The sequence below is a fragment of the Heteronotia binoei genome, chromosome 4 (assembly GCF_032191835.1).
Source record: "Heteronotia binoei isolate CCM8104 ecotype False Entrance Well chromosome 4, APGP_CSIRO_Hbin_v1, whole genome shotgun sequence".
Classification (NCBI taxonomy): Eukaryota; Metazoa; Chordata; class Lepidosauria; order Squamata; family Gekkonidae; genus Heteronotia; species Heteronotia binoei.
This window is the reverse complement of record NC_083226.1, coordinates 102773721-102797655: the sequence shown is the minus strand read 5'-3', so window position 1 is coordinate 102797655 and position 23935 is coordinate 102773721. Positions and strand designations below refer to the sequence as shown.

The window sequence follows — 23935 nt, the reverse complement described above, 5'->3', positions numbered from 1 at the left end:
CTCATCTTAAAGGAGAGGCCTTCCTCAAATTTCCTGGATTGCTAAGCAATAAAAAAGAAACTCTAACCCAGTCTAGTACCGGCAAACAAACAAAATATTTAGAAGCCTGAAAAGACCAATATTAAAGCAGAAAATACAGCGTTCTAAAAATGTGTCAGTATGCAACACAGGCATAGATACCTTTTCCATTAGTATAAAAATCCATCTACCAGGTAGGAATTTCCTTTGCTCCTTTGGTGGATAGAACATTCCACATTAAGATGTTGGAAACTGAGTGGATGCACACAGCCTCTGTTTTGAGGGACCATATTTATTTTGAACTGCAAATCTTCCCTTCAGTCACAAGATGTTTTTAGGGTAACAAGTGTAAAGGCTTTGTTTTTGCTGCCATGAGGTAAGTTTTCTGGTGAACAAGTAGATCACTGAGGTAGTTGTATATAAATAAATTAGAAGACTTATTTATTTATGGATTGATTTAAAAAATAGATCAACAGTAGAAGTCCTCAGAGAGGCAAAGGAGGAATTTGGCAGAGGAACACAACTTTAAGCTAGTTATGGCTTCAGAGTATGATCTGAATTCTCTAATGCTTCCAGGTACAAACAGGCTTTTACTGACTAGCCACTACATGAGATCCTTTCACATACATAGGGCACCACCCACACCATCCGGCAATTTCCATGCAATCAGATTAAATAGTCTGCTGATCACCAGAGACAAGCCTAACGACCAGGTACTCTATGCTTTCCTCTGCTATGCTACCAGGCAGAGTTACCATACAAATGGTCTGTACTTTTGCTGAGGCAAACCCAAAACTATCAATGGACTCTCCCTGAGACAGGCCTGAACTAAACTACCTTTGTATTCCCCTCTAAAATTCAATCCTCTGAAAGGTGACTGGATGCTGGAGTAGCACTCCCATAGGCTCAGGGATGAAACACCTGAATGGCTATAGTTTTCCTTTACAGGAGAACAGCCTCCTGCCAGTCATACTATCATACTTAGATCACATCATGAGAAGACAAGACTCAATGGAAAAGACAATGATGCTAGGAAAAGTTGAAGATAGCAGGGAAAGAGGAAGATTCAACATGAGATAGATGGATTCAAAGGAAGCCTGCCACAGCTTGCAAGGTCAGTATGAGACTTGAGCAAGGCTGTTAATGACAGGACATTTTGAAGGTCATTGATTCATAGGGTCAGCATATCTTGAAAGCAACCTGACAGCACATAACACACAAACAATCTGTCCAAATAACTTCATGGTTACACAGAATCACAAGACTACAGGACTTCCTGTAATATCCTCCTCTCAAACACTGGCTTAAGATAGTCTTCTTCACTACTTCCCCCTAGTTTATAATACCCCATGAAAGGCCCAAGCAGCTGTTCTATAAATCTCTTCCAGTGAGAATCTTTTCTAAAAGACAGAGAGGCAGCATTCCTCTACTTGAGTGAGCCACTATGTCATCTGGGGCCTATAAATCCGATGAAGAGTATGTCAAGGCCCACAGCCAACTAGACTTTTCATCACTAGCAAGCAAGGACAAAAAGAAGAACCGCCCCCCCCCATCTAAGTCTTCAAAAGTATACAGATGTTCTTCATTATTTAAATGAATTGTTTGAGAGGGCAGTTGCACAGGAATAATCTCCTTGACCATTCCTGAACAGTGTTTCAGGAAGCAGTAAGGAATAGGGAAACTGGAAAGACCAACCAGTTTTAGAGATACCTTGAAATGGAATACTAACCTGTACCCAACTCCAACCCACTAGACCTTTTCAGATCCAGCAACACCCTCAAGCTACAAACCTGTTCCTTTAGGGGGAGTGGAATCCCACCCAGAACAGAAGACACACCTCAATTCCTAAGGTTGTCTTTCTGCTCACCAGTGTCACCTCTGACTTTTGGAGACTAAGATTCAGTTTATTAGTCCTCGAAGGTAAGGTGAAGGTAGTCCCCTGTGCAAGCACCAGTCATTTTTTACTATGGGGTGACGTCGCTTTCACAATGTTTTCACGGCAGACTTTTTACAGGGTGGTTTGCCACGGCCTTCTCCAGTCATCTACACTTCCCCCTCAGCAAGCTGGGTACTCATTTTACCCACTTCGAAAGGATGGAAGGCTGAGTCAAGCACGAGCCGGCTACTTGAATCCAGGATCAAACTCAGGTCATGAGCAGAGCTTAGGACTGCAGTACTGCAGCTTTACCACTCTGCGCCACGGGGCTCTTATTATTATTATTAGTCCTCATCCATCCCTAAACAGCCTCAAGGCACTGGTTCAAAGCTTCCACATCCTCCCTGGGATCCACTGGAAAAACAAGATACAGCCACGTATTTTTGGATATACAAGGCATAATGAAATTATTCATACCTACCGAAACTGTTATCACTACTTGTTGGCCAGGAAGCTATTCTGTCCCTTAACGTTTTCTTTTTACAAGAGTCATCTGATTTCACAGAGAGCTCTACTTCTTCTTTCCTGATTTCTCGCACAAGCTGCATGCGACATCGTGTAAAATCTTGGAAGGAAATCTTTCCATTTTCATCTGCACCAAGCTGATGCATGATCTCAGCAACAGACTCCTCCATGTTCAGTTGGCGGCACACCATCAATAAGTCATTCCTAAGGAATTTTTATAAAGCAAAAGGTGGGAATGGGGAAGGGAGAGAGAAGAACAAAAAAAGGTAGTTTAGCTCATAAGCACAATACTCACTCTGTGCAAGAATGCTCAATAATTCAAAGTCATCTGAAGTCCAATAAAGTGACTGCATTTTCTCATTTCAACAAAGGTACTTTCAGGTCAGCCAATTTCAATCCCAAAAGCCAATGTCTGAACAAAGAACATCCTCCAGTGGTTTCCTGGCACAGCCATGGACAGCAAAATCTTAGGAGGCTGCAGGCTCAAACTGTATTCTATCAGCAAGATGTTTATTCTTACGCAGTTATGAAGAAACACAAGCACTGTGGAATACTCAAGAGAAAAAAGTCAGGTGGTAAGGAAGAGAGATAAAGTGATCTTGTTCTGATATATTTTGAACTTCCACATTTCTCCCTACAAGAGAAAGAAGTATTATGCAGGACTGAAATTTAAAATTATACTTCACAATATCTAAAAATGCATACAGCATGGCAACCTGACTGACTCCGCCCACCTAGGTCACCTCTAATTTCAACAGGGCCCCCTTTTACATTTTCTCCCTTCCTACATGTACAGAGGCAGATCCAGGTCAGTGTGGCCAGGGGGGATGCACATCCCTCCTGTTCCTTCAATCAAATTTTCCCACTCTGCTATGTGCAAGTTACTCAGACTCTGCAACACAAGTAACTTACCTTGATACAAGCAGAAGGTGGTATGGGAGTGATACACAGGCCGCCAATTCCCCTAACAGCCCATAAGAGTGGAACTAATCTCTGTAACCTGGAGACTAGTTGCAATTCTGGGAGACCTCTAGCTACCACCTGAAGGCTGGCAACCCTAGAATCCAGTGTAACAATAGGTAGCAATTTGGCAAGAAATGGGAGACTAGTTACTTTTGCTACAACCCAATCATACTAACATAGATCAACCAAAACAGTCATGACCATCCAAAAAGGAAGCTGCATCCAAAGAAGCAAACAGGTCAGAAACTAGGCTCAAGACTGCACTATTATATTTATTGTTATTATTAACTATATTTATATCCCACCTTTTTATTGGAGACTCAAGCAGACTACAAACTATGAAAAGCAATTCAACTAGAGACCTAAAAAATGCAGCAGAATTACAATTATAGAAACTGGGAAACAATGTAAATAAAAACTGTCTAAGGCAATAAAGAACTGTCAAAGTGGTTACACTCCAGTAAAGAAATTGAGGGGATATGTGCAATAAACATTACAATGGGCTACAATGTTATCCCTTACAGAAGCAACCTCCTGAGCTATTCAATTATACTACTGTTCTAATACCTTTGTAAAAATTCCCTTCTGAACATTTCTGATTTTGTGCATGAATGGGAAGTTACCACTCGTACCTATTTAGCAGGTGGTAGTTTCAGAAGGCTTTGCTCACATGAATGAAGCTGCTGCAGCAGAGAATAGCAAGAGAGATGGTCCTGCAGGTATATGGTTCCAAGGTCATAATGAGCTTTGTAGCCCTGAACTGAACCCAGTAACAGATAGGTAAGAAACAGAGTGACACACACATTCCACTTCACAAGATAGTAGCCCAGGCCCATGATGTTCTGTATCAACTGGAGTTTCTGAGTTGTTTTTAACGTCAAATCCATATAGAATGAATTACAATATTCTAGCCTCAAAGTATCCATAACACAAGTCCATGTGGCCAGATAAACCAAATGAAGGATAAATGAACATGAAAGAATGCCTTTTGTGCAGCTGCTTTAACTTATTTCTCCAGCAGTGATGCTATAACCTCTAGCATCTTAACTGAATCAGTGTCAGCTGGACACCATCCAAAGTGGGAGCACAGGGTCTTTCAAAATTTCAGCCTTCCCAATTAAAAATACCTCCACCTTGTGAGGATTCATTTTCAACTTATTTACCCTAAGTCATTTAAACACAGCCGTCAGGCACTAATAGCAGCCTATTCCAAACTTATGGATGATTTCCCTTACTAATGTTAGAGATGGAATAGAATGGGGGACAGGACTAAACCTTGTAAACTGCCTTGTTGAGGAGGGGGGGGGGTTTCCACATCTACTACATAAACAAGCAATTATTTTGCAGGACAAAAAAAATTAAATACACATCATAACAAGGTTCAGACATGACAAACCATGATTTGGCTTCAGCAGAATAATAGTTTGCAAGCCATAATTTAAACAAGCTGTGACTTGACACAGTGTCTGATTAGTGAGCCACAGATTTGGCAGTGAGCATATGAAAACATGAAACTATCTTATACTGAATCAGACCACTGGTCCATCAAGTTCAGTATTGTCTAATAAGACTGGCAGCAGCTCTCCAGGGCCTAAAGCAGAGATCTTTTACACAAGCTACAACGTGATCCTTTTGTTTTTTAATGTAAAAATGCCAGGGATTGACCCTGCGACCTTCTTTATGCCAAGCAGATGCTCTACCACTGAGTCACAGTCCCTCCCTCTCACTGCAAGTTGAATTTTTAAAAAATGTAATGACTTTCATAACCCTAAGAGCTAGATGAGTTAATATGTTATGGCAGCAGGAAAAATGCTTACAACCAACCAAAATTTACATTTAGTTTTTGGAGCTTTAAGACACATTTTCTCAGTTAACTGAGAGAGCCAGTTTGGTGTAGTGGTTTAAGTGTGTGGACTCTTATCTGGGAGAACTGGGTTTGATTCCCCACTCCTCCACTTGCACCTGCTAGCATGGCCTTAGGTCAGTCATAGCTCTGGCAGAGGTTGTCCTTGAAAGGGCAACTGCTGTGAGAGCCCTCTCCAGCCTCACCCACCTCACAGGGTGTCTGTTGTGGGGGAGGAAGGTAAAGGAGATTGTGAGCCGCTCTGAGACTCTTCTGAGTGGAGGGCGGGATATAAATCCAATATCTTCTTCTTCTTAACAAATAAGGACACACCAATGAAGAACACACATCTGATAAATGGAGTTCCTGTCCATGAAAGCTTCTGCCATAATATACTAGCATTTAAGGTACCTCAATACTTGTTTTTGTTTCTCAAAGATCTACTATGGATTGAATTCTGAAAAACAAAAACTTTTAAAAGCTTGTGGGAAATTACTTCCTGACCACCAGCACTGTAACATGATAGGTGTTAAAGAATGAGATTTCACTGATTTCATTGCAGTCATCTATACTACCAAAAACTGACACCTTACATTCATTTTTAAAACTTCAATAATATGTTAATGGAATGGAATGTATCGACAGTTTTCATCCATATCTGGTTCACTCAATTCTAATTAACCTTGCTGGCTGAGTGACTCAGAAACTGGATTTAATGCATATATAGCCACTTTGAGCATGGGACATTATCATACAGCAGAGTTGCACAAAAGAAGCATAGGATAACATTAAATAAGTTGATACAATGTGTATGATCATTTTGGCAGTTCCCCTAAATACGAACATCTAAATTTTCAATTAACTCAGTTGCAGTTGAGTACAGTTCAAATAGTTCCATCACATCACCCTGGAAAGTACAATGCTCACAATACCAAAAACAATTTGGTGGCCTTCAGCACAATTTGCATTTGTGTTCCAGATTTTGCCCCATTTAAACAACAGGTCTGTACCAGTTTGTATTCTATTAGCCATCTTCCATACTTCATATGGCAAATCAAACCCTGTGTGCCTCTCGTTATGGATATTGGGTGGAACTCATTGCATCCGTGTTCACAACCATTCATTCTCTAAATGGAAATTTTGTGATTGCAGGACTGGCACAGATCTTATTACTGGGCTCTGGGATCTTAGTCTGTATAGGTCCACATTGGCCATTTTTTTTTGGATGGGCAACTTGTTTTCAGTGATCTTTCTGTAATCACAAAGAAGAACATCTTGTCTTCAGAGATGTGGGGAAGCAATGTGGCAAAACCTGGGTAGCCAAAAAGCTGGAATGGGTTTAATATATTCACTGATAGTCCTCTACTTGCACCTGCTGACATGGTCTTGGGTCAGCAATAGCTCTGGCAGAGGTTGTCCTTGAAAGGGCAGATGCTGTGAGAGTCCTCTCAGCCCCAACCACCTCACAGGGTGTCTGTTGTGGGCGAGGAAGGTAAAGGAGATTATGAGCCGCTCTGAGACTCTTGAGTGGAGGGCAGAATATAAATCCAATGTCGTCTTCTTCATCTTCATTGTTGTGTTGAGTTGGCCATCAAGTTTGTGGACATGGGGGCTGAAGATCCATATTCTACAGTACTATGTACCAACCCCAAAACTGAGCATCTAAGAGTTGTAGCAGATGCACCCCAATTTAGAATGTTGTTTTGCATGCGTATTTTTGCTGCTATATTGATAAGATGGTGTTTATAGCTCAAGGTCCTGTATAACTCAATGACAAGGTATTTAGGTGTGTGGTTGTGTGTAAGTCATGTGCCATTAAGGTAGACATTAAGTTCATGGTTGGCATGATAGTTATTGAGATGGAACTAGGAGCATTCTCTGTTTCCTGAACCACCATTTATATAAGCCACCATTTATGGTAGTAGTCAGCTAGAATTTTGAGGTTCCTAGTTAGTATTTCCTCAGTCCTTTCAATTAATTTGTGCTTTTCAGTTAATTTCTAATCTGTGCTTTTCAGTTAATTTCTAATCGGCATAAGCAAACTTCCTAGATATTATCTCAGGCACATCAGAGATGTATAGATTGAAAAGAACTAGAGCAAGGACCAAGCCCTGGAGTAGACATTCAGTTTCTTCTGCTTGCTGACTGACTCATCCATAATTACTTGGAAAGTTCAATTTAAATGTAATCCCATCATTCAGGAAGTCAGATGTTATTTAAAACAATTTGTACAAGAGAATTCAAAGATCTCAAAATTACAAAACAGTTTAACTAATGTAAGTAAAAACATCAATTGATAAAAACAAAAGGAGTTAAATCTACAAAGAGAGCACCAAGAATGTAAAATATGACATGCTTTCTGCTGCAAGGTATTCATCCAGCAACTGCTGTGCTAGGAAGGGTCTCATTGCTAATATGAACTGAAATGCTGCACTCTCATTCTTATCACTATTAACTGATCAAAGGGATACTAACCAATTAAAATAACTTCATCTTCTGTCTTGTGTAGATATTTAGAGGGCTCCTATGAAATCTGTGACAGAACAGACATGACTGCATTCTGGAGATAACCACAGCTGGAATCATATCAACAAAGCAGTATAGGCAAACTGGTTTAAGCCTATTAACATATTGGTTCCTCTTACATAAAAGTAACCCCTACTATACACTTATATGACCACATACACAATTATAAACACAAGATTTGTTTGATTTATTACAAGTTTACTTTGAAGTAGCTCTAACACATCCTCTTAAAAACAGGCTTTCAAATTAGGGCTACTTCATGTATTATATGAACACATGAAACCTATCATTTCCATTAGCCAACAGAACTTTCTGGAGCTACCACTGTCATGAAAATATGGCAACTGCCTGTACATGGCCTTCCCTTAACAGAGACATCTGCTGACACAGTGACCTTTTCAGTCAGACAGTGGATGATGCTCCATACCGGAACAACATAAGGGAGGGTTCAGCTGCCTGCTACAGGAGAGGAGGATCAATGAAAATCATTTCTCTTCCATTTGCAAAATTTCTCTGTGGGATCCAACCACTACACTGGCCATAAGCACCATGTATGTTCCCAAAATGTTAGGAAATCAGACGTCATAGGTTTCATTATGCTAGGAATCAGAATTCCATTTTTGCTTATATTAAAACAAAGAAGTCCTAGGACATGTTCAAAGCATAACAAACTCATTCCTGAACTGCTGTAAGCAAGATAGTGTACTTATAAGAACACTGACTTCAACAGAGTTATACTAAAATAATGTTGCATATGGTTGCACTGTTAAGACACCTGCTCTCCTGCAATTTCTGCTAAATTATTTATTTTTGCTATTCAAAAAAATACCCTTAACTCTTCCAAGCAATGGGGGGGGGGGGGTATCAAAAAATCAATTTGTCACATACAATGTCTGTTTGTTTTGATCATCCTCATGTTGTAAGAACTGCAGGAATTGGTATTATTTAAATGTGCTTTGGCAGAAGCTAACCCCAAGGTAAATTACACGCACCTGTGCTGCCAGTTATTAGATAGCAGGCCAGCTAATCCTAGCTTTGACAGTTAGTGATCTAGAGTGAGTAGTTTGACAGTCTTGATTATATCTCATTCTTGATTGGTTGCCTAATTAAACCTGCTAATGGCAAGAACAGGATATTAGTGGGTCAGAGGCTACATGGAATCATCATCATCATCATCTTCATATAAAGAAGCTATAACCGGCAAAGTGGAAGAATGCCTGGCCAAAGAAGGATCCAAGCAGACAGAGACTCAGAATAAGAAAGCTGAAGTCATTCTGCGGAGGAAGAATTTGCTTTGCTGTCTTTTTGGATTGAAGCAGTGCCTGACATGCCAGGAGGGTAAGCAGGATGCTGGACACTCTGTAGAAGAAACCTCGGCAAGGCAGCAGGTTGAGTTCCTTCATTAGAAGGGTTAGTGCAAATGCTTGTTATTCTTTCTGTGTTAAAGCAAGGAATTCTAGGAGGCAAGCTCAATGAACTGTACTGCCCTGAAGTCCCTCTCTGCTCTCCCCACTGCCTTTCTTTTTTATTTTTAGTTAGAACATAAGAACATAAGAGAAGCCATGTTGGATCAGGCCAATGGCCCATCCAGTCCAACACTCTGTGTCACACAGTGACCATACACACACACACACACACACACACACTGTGGCTAATAGCCACTGATGGACCTCTAACCCCCTCTTGAAGCTGGCTATGCTTTTAGCCACCACCACCTCCTGTGGCAGTGAATTCCACATGTTAATCACCCTTTGGGTGAAGAAGTACTTCCTTCTATCCGTTTTAACCTGACTGCTTAGCAATTTCATTGAATGCCGATGAGTTCTTGTATTGTGAGAAAGGAAGAAAAGTACTTCTTTCTCTATTTTCTCCATCCCATGCATAATCTTGTAAACCTCTATCATGTCACCCCGCAGTCGACGTTTCTCCAAGCTAAAGAGCCCCAAGCGTTTTAACCTTTCTTCATAGGGAAAGTGTTCCAAACCTTTAATCATTCAAGTTGCCCTTTTCTGCACTTTTTCCAATGCTATAATATCCTTTTTAGTTTCATCAAAATGGTAAACAGGGTCCATCTGGTCCCAATAGACTTGGCTTGAAAATAAAAAAACACTATGTATAATCATTACTGGGATTTCTATTTCCCCCAACAAATACTGGGGGGGAGTAAATATCCCCATGTTTAAATAGATGGACAAACACCTATTTTCTCCATTTCATTGAAAGGTGGAGTAAAAACAAAAATAAAATTCTCTATTTATATCTATAGACTTTTTTTTTGGCTTTGAGGTTTTACACCACTTTTGGAATTGGGGGTTGCAATGACCCCCAGGGAAACCAGTCGTTACAACCTGAATTGTTGAGTATATAGTAGGAGCAGGTAAAAGTCCTGTGTTTGTGCTCTGTCAAAGCTTCCCTCATGCCCATAACCACATGGAAAAGCTCAAATTGAACTGTACTAGAAAAAGAGTCATTCTATCCCCCAGCAGGATAAGCATGGATATGTTTGAAGGAGGCATCCTCTGAACCTCACATTTTCCAGACTTGAAGGATTTAAGGAGCCTGGAACTCTAGATGACCCCTGGTCAGCTGTTTTCTGAACTAATTGCTTCCCTTTATCATTATTTGTTGTTCCACTATTATCCCATTAAGTTTCAAGGTTGTAACAGTTAAAGTGATAGTTTTCTTTTCTTTCTTTTTTTTAAACCCAGTTTTATTGATTTCCAGCTGCGTCTTTTGCTTTAAAAACGGTAGAGTCAATTTGACCCCATTGACATTTTTGTGGAGTTCTAATGTTTTCAGTTGGTGTATTTTTGAGCCCAATTCCAAATTTTACTCTCCTTTGTCCTGCATTTCTGAAGGAAGTTATTCATGAGTCCTGATTTTTTTTTCTTAGTAGCTAATGCCATGATTGAGAGAGCTATCGGGTTTCCATTGCTTTTTGCTGTAATGTGGGGTCACTTTAACCCCTATGCCAAAGTAGTATAGTTGTTTTTTTTCTCCTTGGTAAGGTTAATACACTGCTTTGTTTATTTTTGCTATTCAAAAAGATATGTTTAATCCAAAAAAATCCATTTAAAAATGCCTCTACTTAGTCAGATCAGGAACAGATCAATTTTTTGTAAACAGAGGACTCCTTGAGACGAATATAGTATTACCAGTACACACTTAATCTGCTACTACTAGTAATTTTGCTAATTTTAGAATTTGCTTCTAGAACATGCTAACTTAAATCTAATTAGGCACAACCTGCCTGTTTAGCTGCAAGGTAATTACTAACGAGACCTAAGATTTCAGGGAGCTGCGATGACTGTTTCTAATTATAGTTAACTTTCAATAGTTTCATCATTCTCTAAACTTCTTTCTACTATTTCTGCAACTATACAAATAAGTTTGCATAATTTACAAATTTAGTTCCAAATAAAGTTATCAGTAGACATGCTGTGTTAAATGCTCTAATTAACTTGAACCACACAAATTAAAAACCAAGTGCCAGAGAAAAGTCACTTAACAGATACATTCTACACTTCCACAGCTAACTGTAGCAGATGTACAAGAATGCACTCAGCGAGGTAGCCAGCAAGTATTCATGTGGAAATTGGGAGGGGGGGGGTTCTCCTTCCAAGACAAAAGACTTTTCTGGACAATCCTGACACCGCCCTTCCTGCTCATAAAACTCAATTAAGTATGCTCTGATTTCAATTTACTCTCTACCCCATACTTAGGCAAGAATTAGAAAGGATGGGAATATAAATTTTCATTAACATTATCTACTCTAAAAAATACTTTTCTCCCTTCTTGATTGTCTCTATTTAAGGAAGGTTTTTCTTTAAAAATGTTTGGCACAAAAGAAGAAAAAAATGGAAAAGCAACCTCCAAAATCCCAAAATCATTTGTTTATTTGATACGTTAATTGTTGTTTGAACAGAAAGGGTGCCCAAACCATACCATAATGCAGTAATAAAAACAAAACAAAAAACCCAAACGATTCATAGTATCTTTAAAAATGCCACTTACCCTCAGCAGTGTCAACATATAAAATAAATTCCCCCAAAAGCTGTATTCCAAATCAGGGATTTCTGATTAGACATAACAGAGAACTTGCCAGCATACCAACGCTGACAGTACAAAACTATTCAGTCATACACTTAGAATAGATCCTACAATGATCTCCCTCACACACTGGATGGATTTCTCTAAGTGATACACCTCTAAGCGTAAGTTGTGGGAACCTGGAAAACTACTCTTAAGATTACTACATTCTACATTATAGTATTTCTACTCTTTAACCACCTTTGGAAGCACAGATAATTTTATGATGTTGCAAGATAAAGCTATAACAGTAAAGTGGATATCAACCGCACAACTGGAATTAATACCCACCAGCGAAGCTACTATGTCTAGTAATTAATATATTTAACATGACCACACTAATAATATTTGTCTACTGCAGAAGAGCAATGAACAATATACAGCTTTCTTAAACAGGTCTAATACATTATAGCCAATGTAAAGACAAACAAGGCACAAAATGAATGTTTAAATGTGATTGGGATTCATCTAGACAGGATGTTTCACATGGCTTGGCTATCCATTTTCATATGCACCAGTTCTAAGCAATACATATAAATCTTTAAAATATTCACTTTCAAAGACACCATAAGAACACATACTCTCTTGGGCAACTCCATCATATCAATTCTTTTTAATTCTCCTCCAGAACTTTATCACATATTTTATTAATAGAGCCATGACGATTAAAATGGAATTTCCATGACCAGAAGCAGTCAGCTTCCAAATATCATTATTGAGGGACCATCAACAGTGGAAGGAAGGCATTGGACTCCATGCTCTTCTTTGTAGGCCTTTTAGGGGTAACCTTTCAGGTTGGCCAATGTGTGAAACAGAATAGTGGACTAGACTGTCTGATCTAGCATGGCTAAAACTCATGCTAAAGCTCATGCAATTAATAGTAATTACAAATGTGGCTCTCAGCAAAATGAATACCATTGGTGTAGTAAGTTCACGGAACTTCACAGATGGTGCAATACTTATTTCAAAATTTTACTGCAACCATAGGATCTAACACCTATCATCTTTTCTAAAATGGGAGGTTATCTGAATTATTCTATCATCCACTTAGCAGACTTGACTGTAACCTGTTACATTCTACTCTTACAAAAACCACCATAAATAATAATATGGCTGAGGAACAAATACCAAACCAGCCCTATACTAAATAGTTAAATTTGTGTGTGACTGTCAGGGGAGAATATAGATTGTCTGAGAATACAGACCCCATATTCTTCATAGGCTTTCTGGTCTGGCAACAGCATGCCATTGCTAGTGTGATGGGGAAAATTATCCATGTTTGATTTTTTTGAAAGGAAGCATGATTTCAGCAAGCATTTTCCCAAATATACATAAATAAATTAGCTATCTTGGTAACTCAATCACAAAGTGGGCACATTTTAAAAACTGGCTTTCTACCTGGACTACCTTGCATTCCTTCAACTAAGAAGTTCATATTGCTACTGCTTGTCCTGACCTCATAGTGCGTTGTACATATAAATTAATGTTTTGCATGTGAACTTTCCAAGTTAAATAAGTAAAGGACCCCTTCTCCTAACAATATCAAAAAGTCATCACCACACAGTTACAAACAAGAAACACAGGCAGATTACACAAAATTCTTCACAGACTCTGGTTTTTTTTACTCTGCTGTATCCTCTAACATTATCTTGGCCTGACTTTCTAATTACAGCCCTTATCTAGTAAATATATATATGATTGATATGCACTTATGGTTTACAGTGCTTTACAGAAAAGTCTGCAAGAGCAATTCTGTATATCTGTGAAACTAATTATGATGCAAAGCAGAACAGTACTTTGTGATAACAATACTACAAAACACTAGCCTGCCAGAGAATTTATGAAAATGAGCATGAACTCTATTTCTTCAAGCCCTGTCCTATCATGACAAGCTTATAGGAGGTCTATCAGATGTTCTCACTTAATCAATAAAGCATATTGGTGATGCAGAGGAGACAGTCAAATCACGTATCTGCTTCCACCCCAAATCATTTTATGATCATAGCAGAGATATATTTTTCAAACAGCCCATATTAAATAGGACAAGTTGGGAAGGTATTCTAAAGTATTTCTGGCAGTCCAATTTAAATAAAGAATTTCCTCCTTACAGAAGGCAGAAAACAGAAACCAAACTGGACATGACTTTTTTTTTTAAGTCAAGTCTGGGTTTCTCAGGTCCAACAAATTTCTGCTAACGTCTGCAGGGAACAGTGCAGAGGGAGGCTTCTGTCATCCTCTTCCTCACACTTTTTTCCAAGCTGAACCTAGGAAGTGTTCTTTGTCCCACTGAGGGAGCTGCACATGCCACACATGCAAGTACAACTTCAAGGTAAAGCAAATACCGTACTGCCCCCTGTGGCCATTTTAACTCTGGGAAAGGATGCTGGAGGGAAGCAGAAGACCCACACTTCACTACATATAGTGCTCCTGAGTGGAATCAGCCTCCTATGATACTTTAAAATGACTTAAACATGATACTCTTAAAAAAATGAGTTCCCCATTGCTGTGGGAAACATGAGTTAAAAATTGTCATGTCTAGTTTTGACCACAGAAAGAGCTTCCAGATGATACAGAAAAGGCTTGGTCAGCTTTGCTCAAAGAACTATATTGCAGAGAAAGGCAATATAAAATATTCAATGTTTCATATATCTGATTCTATCCTGGTTTGAAGCATCTGAAGCAGGTTTTTGGTTATATACTAAAAATGCACATTAGCTTATAGTAAACAAAACAGCTAACACAGCTGTGGAATGGTATGTCCCTATTGTGGTGTTAGTTTAGACTTTCCCATGATGAAACCCACGTAGATGTGACTCTCCCAACTAGTGACTCTACTGCTGCTATTGCCTTGGTTGATGCATCTGAGAAGATACTGTTAGCCAAACTGCCTTCAGACGAGGTATGGGGAATTAATTTTAGGTGGGCAAAGATGGCAAAATTGAGTGGGGTCAATAACCTGTTTATACAGAAAGTGGTTTACCAAGGAAACCCTAAAAGAACGAGGTGATTTTGACAGTAAACTAAATGGTTTTTATTAGAAAAATAGTTCAGACATACAAGGACAATAAATCGTACAAGCAAACACACAATCCTAAGGAAAACATCAAGAAAATTTGGATAGGGAAACATAAAAAGGTAAATGACAAAAGACAAGGTGATACTTCACCGATCTCAAAGGATCCAGGAACACCAACCAAAAGTGGAGACGATGCAGGGGGAGGGAAAGCAAGAAACAACCAGCGCATCTTGCCAATATAAGGACCCAATACTGATCAGGTGATACTTGGGGGTGACTCAAGTGGTTAGGGATGGGGTACCACAAGAGACACACTGCATGGTCAAAAACTGATATAGATATAGCCCAATTCATGTTCCCAGGCAATAAGGTCATGTGATCCATGACATAGCTGTCAGATGACCTGTGACATAGCTACATGTGACTCCTGACATCATTGAGGGGCAGGCTCCCAGGAAATTTGAAAAAAGGATTAGTGGTCACTGAAGGGTTTGCCTACTGTAAACCATATCTAAACAAATAAAAATGATGGCTAATATGGGGCCAAATTGCTACCTATTGTGACACCAGAGCTAAGCACAATGGGGATGATCCTCATGTCTGGAACAGGTCTCTGCACAACAATCCTTGTGTTGGGTATGGTATTGTGTAAACAACTGTCTTGGCTGTCGGGCAAGAAAAAGTCTTTTGTCCAAGTGTGCAGGCGTGAAAGCAAGCCTTTTGTTGACAGTTGGTTCCTCCATTTACAACGCCATGACCCACCCAAACAACATGATCCTCTCGCCTTCGCTTCATGGCATAGAGGAAGACTTGGGGTTGTTGTTTCAGAACACAGCAAAAACATGGCTTCTGAGGAGCTCAGTCTTCAGCGCTGTACTTAACAGGAGCGCAGTTAAGATCTGCGAGGCTGGGCAGTTCATGTTAGAAATATGATCCGAGGTCCTTTACTGCAATCAGAGTATAGACATTCAGTTCCCCATCTTCCACTATATTTTAATGTATTCTTTTTTTCTAATGGTGAAGTAGAATGATTATAAGTATGTTACATGTTGAAAAGTAAATTAGGTAGACAGGAAAAACCTCTGAGAAAGAAAAGTTCTCATTTTAACCCAGACTTGCTAGCAATAGAGTAATTAACAGACATATATTAACTCATTCTCCCATTCTGACATGTTACTGTTTTATTAGTTTCCCATGCAAATGCTATGCAGAACAATGTTCTTTCAATTTGTTAATTGAAACAAATTGAAACAAACAGCAGCATCTGTGAGAGCCCTCTCAGCCCCATCCACCTCACAGGGTTTCTGTTGTGAGGGGAGAAGATATAAGAGATTGTAAGCTGCTCTGAGTCTCTGATTCAGAGAACAGGGCGGGATATAAATCTGCAATTCTTCTGCAATTCTTCTAATTTAACTATTTTGCCACTGGATTCTAACTTCATACCACTTTGCATTCTAAATCACTGCCAATCAGCTATAAAAAGCTCTGCTCACTGTACCCCATTCCATTGTCTGATAAGTATGCATGCATACGAAAGCTTAAATTCTGAATAAAACTTTGTTGGTCTTAAAGGTGCTTCTGCACTCCAACTTTTTTCCGCCTACCTGTAGAAATTCTTGCATTTTGAGAATGTAGTTACAAAATGTCCTGTTTTTCAGTTGGGAAGTATAACAAAATCAGATTCCAAAATATTACTGTATCATCAGATTCAATTCTTTGTAAGATCATTCAGCAATTATTCTTTTATTTGTCATTACAACATGGCAGCTTAATATTCAAAGACTAACAATTAATTGTTCTCTCAGGAGGTGCCCATTCTTTCCATATGTGGTTCCAGAACCCTATCATGTTTAAAGAAGTTTCCAATTTAATACACAACAATGGGTTTCCCACAGCTGAGTCTTTACATCATTTCATTAGGAATGCAAATAACTTGTCTCCAGACGCTAAATGAAGATGTGTGCAGTGAAGCACTTTTCTTTATTGCAGAGTAAAAAAAAGGAAAAAAACCAGCTCTGACAAAACTTCTGAAGGTTTTTAAAGCCAAGAAGCAACCTCACAGATATACTAGTAAGGAAAAGGAAAATTCACACAAAGTTAAATTAATTCTGGAGCTACAGCTAATTTTAAAGTTCAAAATATTCACAATCGGCAGCAAATTACATTCATATAAAGGCACTCCAATAATTTTCAGACTGTACATAGCAACCATTTGTGGTCTAAACTATAATTTACTGGTGGTCCAGTATTTAAGTTTCTGTTCTTGGCTTCAATTCAGATGTGTGAACGCTTTACCGCAGAGTAAAGCCTCAAGGCCTGCATCTGGAAATAAAAGTTAACCTGCAACCTCTACTGGGCCATGTCTATGTCTTTAGAGGCAGTAAAGAAACACAAGCTATCCCTAGGGACTTGTTTCAGCAACTGGGAGGATAGAAAAATATAGAACAAGACAGCAAGATCAAGGCAGTCAACATCTACTTAAGACAAGCCTGCTTAGAGTACACATAAAAACTTTAATCCATAATGCTTCTTACACTGCAAACAATGCTCAGCCTCTTGGAAATGCTGATCTTGCAAATGCTAAACATGCTCTCGGGTCTTTATGGGAGTAATTATGGAGTAGAAGAAGAAGAAGATATTGGATTTATATCCCGCCCTCCATTCCGAAGAGTCTCAGAGCGGCTCACAATCTCCTTTACCTTCCTCCCCCACAACAAACACCCTGTGAGGTGGGTGGGGCTGGAGAGGGCTCTCCCAGCAGCTGCCCTTTCAAGGACAACTTCTGTCAGAGCTATGGCTGACCCAAGGCCATTCCAGCAGGTGCAAGTGGAGGAGTGGGGAATCAAACCCGGTTCTCCCAGATAAGAGTCCACACACTTAACCACTACTCCAAACTGCTTACTCCAGTTGCTGGAGTAAGCAGCAAACCTACCAATAGACATGTACAGTCTAAGATAGGGGTACCCAACCCCCAGGCCGTGGACCAGTACCAGTCTATGGCCTGTTAGCAACTGGACCATGAGTTGTATAATTATTTCATTATATATTACAATGTAGTAACAATAATAATAATAAGACAACATTGGATTTATATCCTGCCCTCCACTCTGAATTTCAGAGTGGCTCACAATCAAAGGAGATTCCTCCCCCACAACCTACCCCACAACAGACACCCTGTGAGGTGGGTGGGGCTGAGAGCACTCTCACAGAAGCTACCCTTTCAAGGATAACTCTGTGAGAGCTATGGCTAACCCAAGGGCATTGCAGCAACTGCAAGTGAAGGAGTGGGGAATCAAACCTGGTTCTCTCAGATAAGAGATCACACACTTAACCACAACAACCACATCAAAATAAAGTGCACAATTGTATCATCCTGAAACCATGCCCCCCCCCCATCCCGGTTCATGGAAAAATTGTCTTCCACAAAACCAGTCCCTGGTGCCAAAAAGGTTGGGGACCACTGGTCTAAGACAATGAGAAAATACTGACTGAACATCAAGAACACATGACCATACCAGGAGGACACACAGCAAAGTTCCCACTTTCTATATACTCTGAGGCAGGGGGATGTGTCTTTATCTCCATCTGCCCTTTCAATAGCCACCAAGGCTGCTAACAATTTAAAGCATACAAAGTAAAAATATTTTTAAGAACATTTTAAAACCAGGGCTTTTTTGTAGCAGGAACTCCTTTGCATATTAGGCCATACACCCCTGATGTAGCCAATTCTCCAAGAGCTTACAGGGCTCTTAGTACAGGGTCTACTGTAAGGTCAAGGAGGACTGGCTACATCAGGAGTGTGTGGCCTAATACGCAAAGGAATTCCTGCTACAAAAAAGCCCTGTAAAAAAAAATGATTACAAAATTACATATATAATATAAAAACAGGAATTAAAACAGTGGTTAGGAAGGCTCACTGAGGGAATGCCAAACAAAACAAAAAAGTGTTCACCCACTGGTGGAAGACAATGATAAAGGGGACAGAGGATACTCCCTGTGGACAGAGTGACATGACTGAGAAGGCCCTCTGCTGGTTTGCCCCCACCTCATCTCAGAAGGCGGGGGGGGCGCCTTTAATTATGACCACAATGATTGAACAGGTTCATAAGGGAGTATCTAGATCAGAGTTGTCAAACATGCAGCCCAAGGGCTGGATCAGGCCCCCGGAGGGCTCTTATCAGGCCCACAAGCACCTTGCTGTCATCTGCTTCCCCTTCTCTCTTGCTTGCTTCCTTCTCTCTCTCTTGCTCAATTGCACACCAGCTACAGAGCAAAGCCTCTATTTTCTCCATTGGCTGACCAATGATGTGAAGTAACTTATGTACAAAAGCTCACAATGCCCATCCACTTCATGTTTTCCCCTGGGTCTTAGGCTCAAAGCAGTGATCATGAGATTTCTGCAATGAATGCCAATAAATCAAAAGTGAGATTGTAACTTACAGACACACACTGATTGATATACACTCAAGATTGATATAGCACAGACATTATCTCCAAATTTTGATGCAATAATTCAGAGCAAGAGGTGTCAGTTATCATAAACTGTTAAATAAACAAAATATTGCAAGAGTGCTAATCTTGTAAGCATGTTTTAAAGTTTGTTTTTTAAAAAAACATTTGATTGTGTTTGTCTGTATCTTTTATAAAGTTTATATCTCTGCTACCTGGCATTCCATTTTATAACACACATGGTCCAGCCCAACAAGGTCTCATTTATGTCAGATTCATCCCACATAACAAATGAGTTCAACACCCCTGATACCCACACAATAAGAGCACCATTTCTATAACACTGAGGACTTAGCAAATCCACTGTTTCATGGATGGCACTTTGTTCACTAACAAAGACAAAGGATGACTGCCATTCAATTCACTTCAGTTGTTCAATTCAGATGCTTGCTCATAAACTTGTATGATCATCCTAAAGTTTTCCAGTGCTGTCCCTGAGGTAATTTCCACTGTGAAGCTACATAATGCGTTTTTCCCTCCTCTTGTGTCTTAGAAACAACCTTCATTAACTGCATAAGTAACACACCATGTTAAAAGAAGCAGGGAGCCTCTTTGTCCTAGTGCTATATTAGATGGAAGTGACACTACAAAATAAACCCATAGGAAAAGATCATAATAGGAAGGCAGGAAAGGTTGCAATAATGCTTAGTTCTTGTGGCCATTTTTTTACATGCCCAATGAAATGCTGATTACCACTTTGTGCTCAGGCAATTTTTTTCCAGGCCATTTTGGCCAGGGATCCTGGAAGGTTTTTGGCATCTTCTGAGCATGGGTCACTGTGTGCGGTGGGGGGAGGTATTTGTGACTTTCCTACATTGTGCAGGGGGTGGACTAGATGACCCTGCAGAACCCTTCCATCTCCATCTATGTATACTTGTGGCATCACATTTCATTACACCTTCATTACATTACAACTTTGTCCCTTGCTACTCCAGTACATAGCACTGCATTATCACTTTTTCTTCCAGAAAGAAAAAAAGCCCACAAAAACTTGATTCCAGCATCACTGTGAAAATTCTTCTATAACACAAATAGTGACATACAGAGGTGCTCTGTGCCAAGAAGTGAGTACTCTACTTTCTATCTCAGTAAAGGCATAATCAAAGGTCAGGGGAGGGAGAGTAATGGATGCCGTCCAGTCCGCTCCATTCAATTCAGGAAATCAAGCCATCCAAATAACAACATATCTCAATGGTCCTTGCACCCACCCAAAACAGCACCCAGGCACAAAAAATGGTGGAACACACAATGCAGATTCAAAGTTTGAAAAAGTGAGGCCTTACAGAATGGCTGCTATTGTCATAAAAATGTAAAAAGAGCCCTGCTGGATCATGAGTGATCCATCTAGTCTAGCATCCTATCTCATACAATGGCCAACCAGTTTCTCTGGAGGTCCTGCAACAGGGCATAGATGCCAGTCCTTTCCTTGATAGTACCTCCCAGGATTGGTATTCAAAGATTTACTGTCTCTGATTGTAGGGTTTCCTTTAATCACAACAATAATCCTTTTCACTGCTGCCAAGAAAATAAGAAAAGGGGGATGACAGGGAATAATGGCGCTGGGCAAGCGTTTTATGAGAAAAGAAAGAATGGATTTTCCATTACGGTCTCTGCGCCCAGACAGCCTATCTGGGCCAAGACCTTAATGGAAAATCCATTCCACATTTTCCTTGCAACTCTGTCTGTGCTGCAATGTGTTTCAATGGAATGGAGCTCAGTTTCACTTTCCAGTGTTTGTATGGCCAGCTGAAGCTCAAGCTTCCTGGAGTTGTGTCGTTGTAAATAAAGGGTTGATGCTTTGAGACAGCTTCTCTGCTGAATGTACCTGAGAACTGGTGCCTAGTGAGTACTCTAACCTGGGAGCCCACAGCCAAACAGGGATATTACACTGGAGAGCCATTGCCAATCTAGTAGACCTGGGGAGAAGGGGGAAGAAGCTTGCAATGCCCAGCCATTTCATATTTTCCTAGGTTCAGAGTATTTTATATTTTTAGTTTCTGCTGTGATTCTTGTGCTTTTTCTTGATGTTTTATTTTAAAGATTGCATTGCCAAATCCCACTATTCCCCCACCTTTCCATTTTAAACAAAGCACTGCAGAATTTTTAAACATGTTTGTATTTTTACTTAAAACAAAATACCTTTGGGTTTGTCTGTGTCCTTTATAAAGTTTATATCTCCTCTACCTCATATTATATTTTATGACACACATGGCTCAGCACTACAAAGTCCCATTTATGTCGGATCTGACCTTCATAACAAATGAGTTTGAAATCCCTGCTCTAGCCATTATGGTTCATATGACCAGGATGATGCACAGAATGACAAACAAAAATTCTGACTGGGTTTTTGCACTATTTCTCCAGCATGGGAGCTACAGTATGACTGCTCTGCCCTAATGAACCAAAGTAACAGTGAGAAACCATGACAGTAAAGGAAGGGCATTGCACAGCCATTCTTTCCCATGCCAGTACTTACTACCTCTTGAAAAGCTGGATTAATGTTGACACAGGAAGGACCCACAATATGGATTCATCCTACGTAACACGCAACCTTTCATACTACACTATAGCACAAACTATCATTGCTTCTATGCCATCATAACATCCAGTTTCAGGGCCAGACTAACAATTAGGCCAACTAGGCACTGGCCTATGGGCCCCCACACCTTTAGGGGTCCTGGGTTGATCCCCCCCGCAGTTTTCCCCCTGCTTGCAGCCCTCCTGGCCTGCATGTAAAGCCAGCAACTGAGCCACTCATTGCCCAACTTGCCTGGTGTAGCTGCTGCTGGCGTCTTTCCAAGTTTGCCTCTCTTTGCCTCTCCCACAGTTTTGTCCAAGGGGCTTTTGAGAAGGTGCCTGCAGGTCGCTGTGTGGGCCATGGGTGGTGGGGCGGGTGCTCTGACTCAAGAGATAATTTGCAAGGGGGGCTCCAAGATTTTGACTGCTTAGGGGCCTCCATAGTGTTTAATCCAGCACTGTCCAGTCTAAGCAAATCGGAGGTAGAGTTTATGGGTAAAAGTACCATCAAACAACTGCCTACCCTTTTAATATCACTGACTTTTGTTAAAATACATCTAAAATCAGCCACATAACTTCGTTTGCGATTAACACTGTTTCAATACAGAGTATATATATATATAGTAACAATGAAAAGGGTATTTCCAACATTCATAGAATATCACTCTGTAACAACAATAAAAACATTTAGGATTAATAGTATTTTGAAGTTAACCACTTGTTACAGTCACAGAAACAAGAGGCCTCTTGAAGAATAAAGGCTTTCTTGGAAAATAGTAGACGAGTTACCCATAAATTCTACAGGAACAGTTTTAGAATTGCAACGGCTGGTTCGCAAGAAAGGTCGACAAGCATTAACTAGCCGAGTCCGACGCCCATCTTCCCTGCAGCACTCTGCTAAGCGCAACTCTCCACTAGGAAACTTATTGCGAAGTTGAGGTATCACTTTGCCAGAGGTGCACTAAGAGAACCCTTCGCTGGCTACAACCAGCCTTGGCGGCAGCTATTACCTGCTGATATAGCCATCGCCATCCCCGTCGCAGGTCTGGAACAGGCGCTTCATCCTTTCCTCCTCACCGGTGCTGGAAGTGTCGCTGCTGCTGCTCCCAGTGCTGCTGACGCTCACCTCTACCACCGCGGCCGGGGCGGCCGCCATCATGTGTTCTCTTTCCGGAGGACGTGGTACTCGTGCTAGATGCCGCCAGGGAAGCAGCACTGTCGCCTAAGTTGCTCAGGATCCTCAGCCCGAGAGAGACCCTCCCTCGCTGCCCTGGCGTTGCGCGTGCAAAGCACCACACAATGCAAACAAGGGGGCGGGGGGAGCCAGCCGCTTCGCCTACCCTCGTGCACGAATTCAGCGCGCGCCGCCTCATGGGCCAATCAGCGGCATCATAGTGACGGAGTGCGCCGTTGCTGAAGCAGCCGTGCTCTAGCACGTTCTTCGCCCCGGCGAGGAAGGGGGAACGGTGGGGGTTTGCGCGCTCTCTGAGAAAGGCTGAGGGAAGCACAGATTGGAGGAGGTCGGGCGTCTATAGCCAGCAGGGGGTCGCGGAGCTGAACTATCATACAGTGGTTTTGCATTTAGCTTCACTTCAGCGCTCGTCTTGAATGCATGTCTGTGAGCAACTTGAATATTCACGCGATACCTTCCTTTTGAAAGTGAAAGGTTTCGAGGCCGAATTGCGTCCCGGCCCTGTTGACTATTTGGAGCTCTGTTGTTTATCCCTACGCCAGTGAAAGCGATGAAAGTGTGATGGTCATAGTAAACAAGCGGTTGTTCATCTGAGTTAGGACGTGGTTCCCCGGTAAAACTTCTGTAGGTGCATTCACACTACACTAAATAATGTGTTTTGCAACTGGATTTTTGCTATTCTTACACAGTAAAAATCCAGTTGCAAAGCACATTATTTAGTGTAGTGTGAACGCACCCTGTATTAACCACATTCGGTATATGTGTGTTCTGGGTTTTAGTCCTATATGAAGCTGTTCTGACTCATTACTTCTTTACGGGACCTACTGTACAGTCACACCGAATTATGAACGTTCTGTCATA

General features: G+C 40.7%; 1 protein-coding gene across 5 annotated transcripts in view; it reads right to left on the bottom strand.

The window, feature by feature from the left end:
- MCC (MCC regulator of WNT signaling pathway) overlaps positions 1–23273 on the bottom strand; it is a 354991-nt gene extending 331718 nt beyond the window's left edge. For 4 of the 5 annotated variants that reach the window (XM_060235594.1, XM_060235593.1, XM_060235595.1 and 1 more), the window contains exons 1-2: positions 22893–23227; positions 2376–2623 (exon numbers count right to left, since the gene is read on the bottom strand). In XM_060235594.1, coding sequence (XP_060091577.1) covers positions 2376–2623; positions 22893–23041 — 397 coding nt within the window. In that variant the 5' untranslated portion in view covers positions 23042–23227. Of the gene's footprint in view, positions 1–2375; positions 2624–22892 lie in introns of all 5 variants that reach the window. The other variant, XM_060235592.1, reaches the window with a different exon arrangement.
- Between the last annotated feature and the right edge of the window lie 662 nt (positions 23274–23935).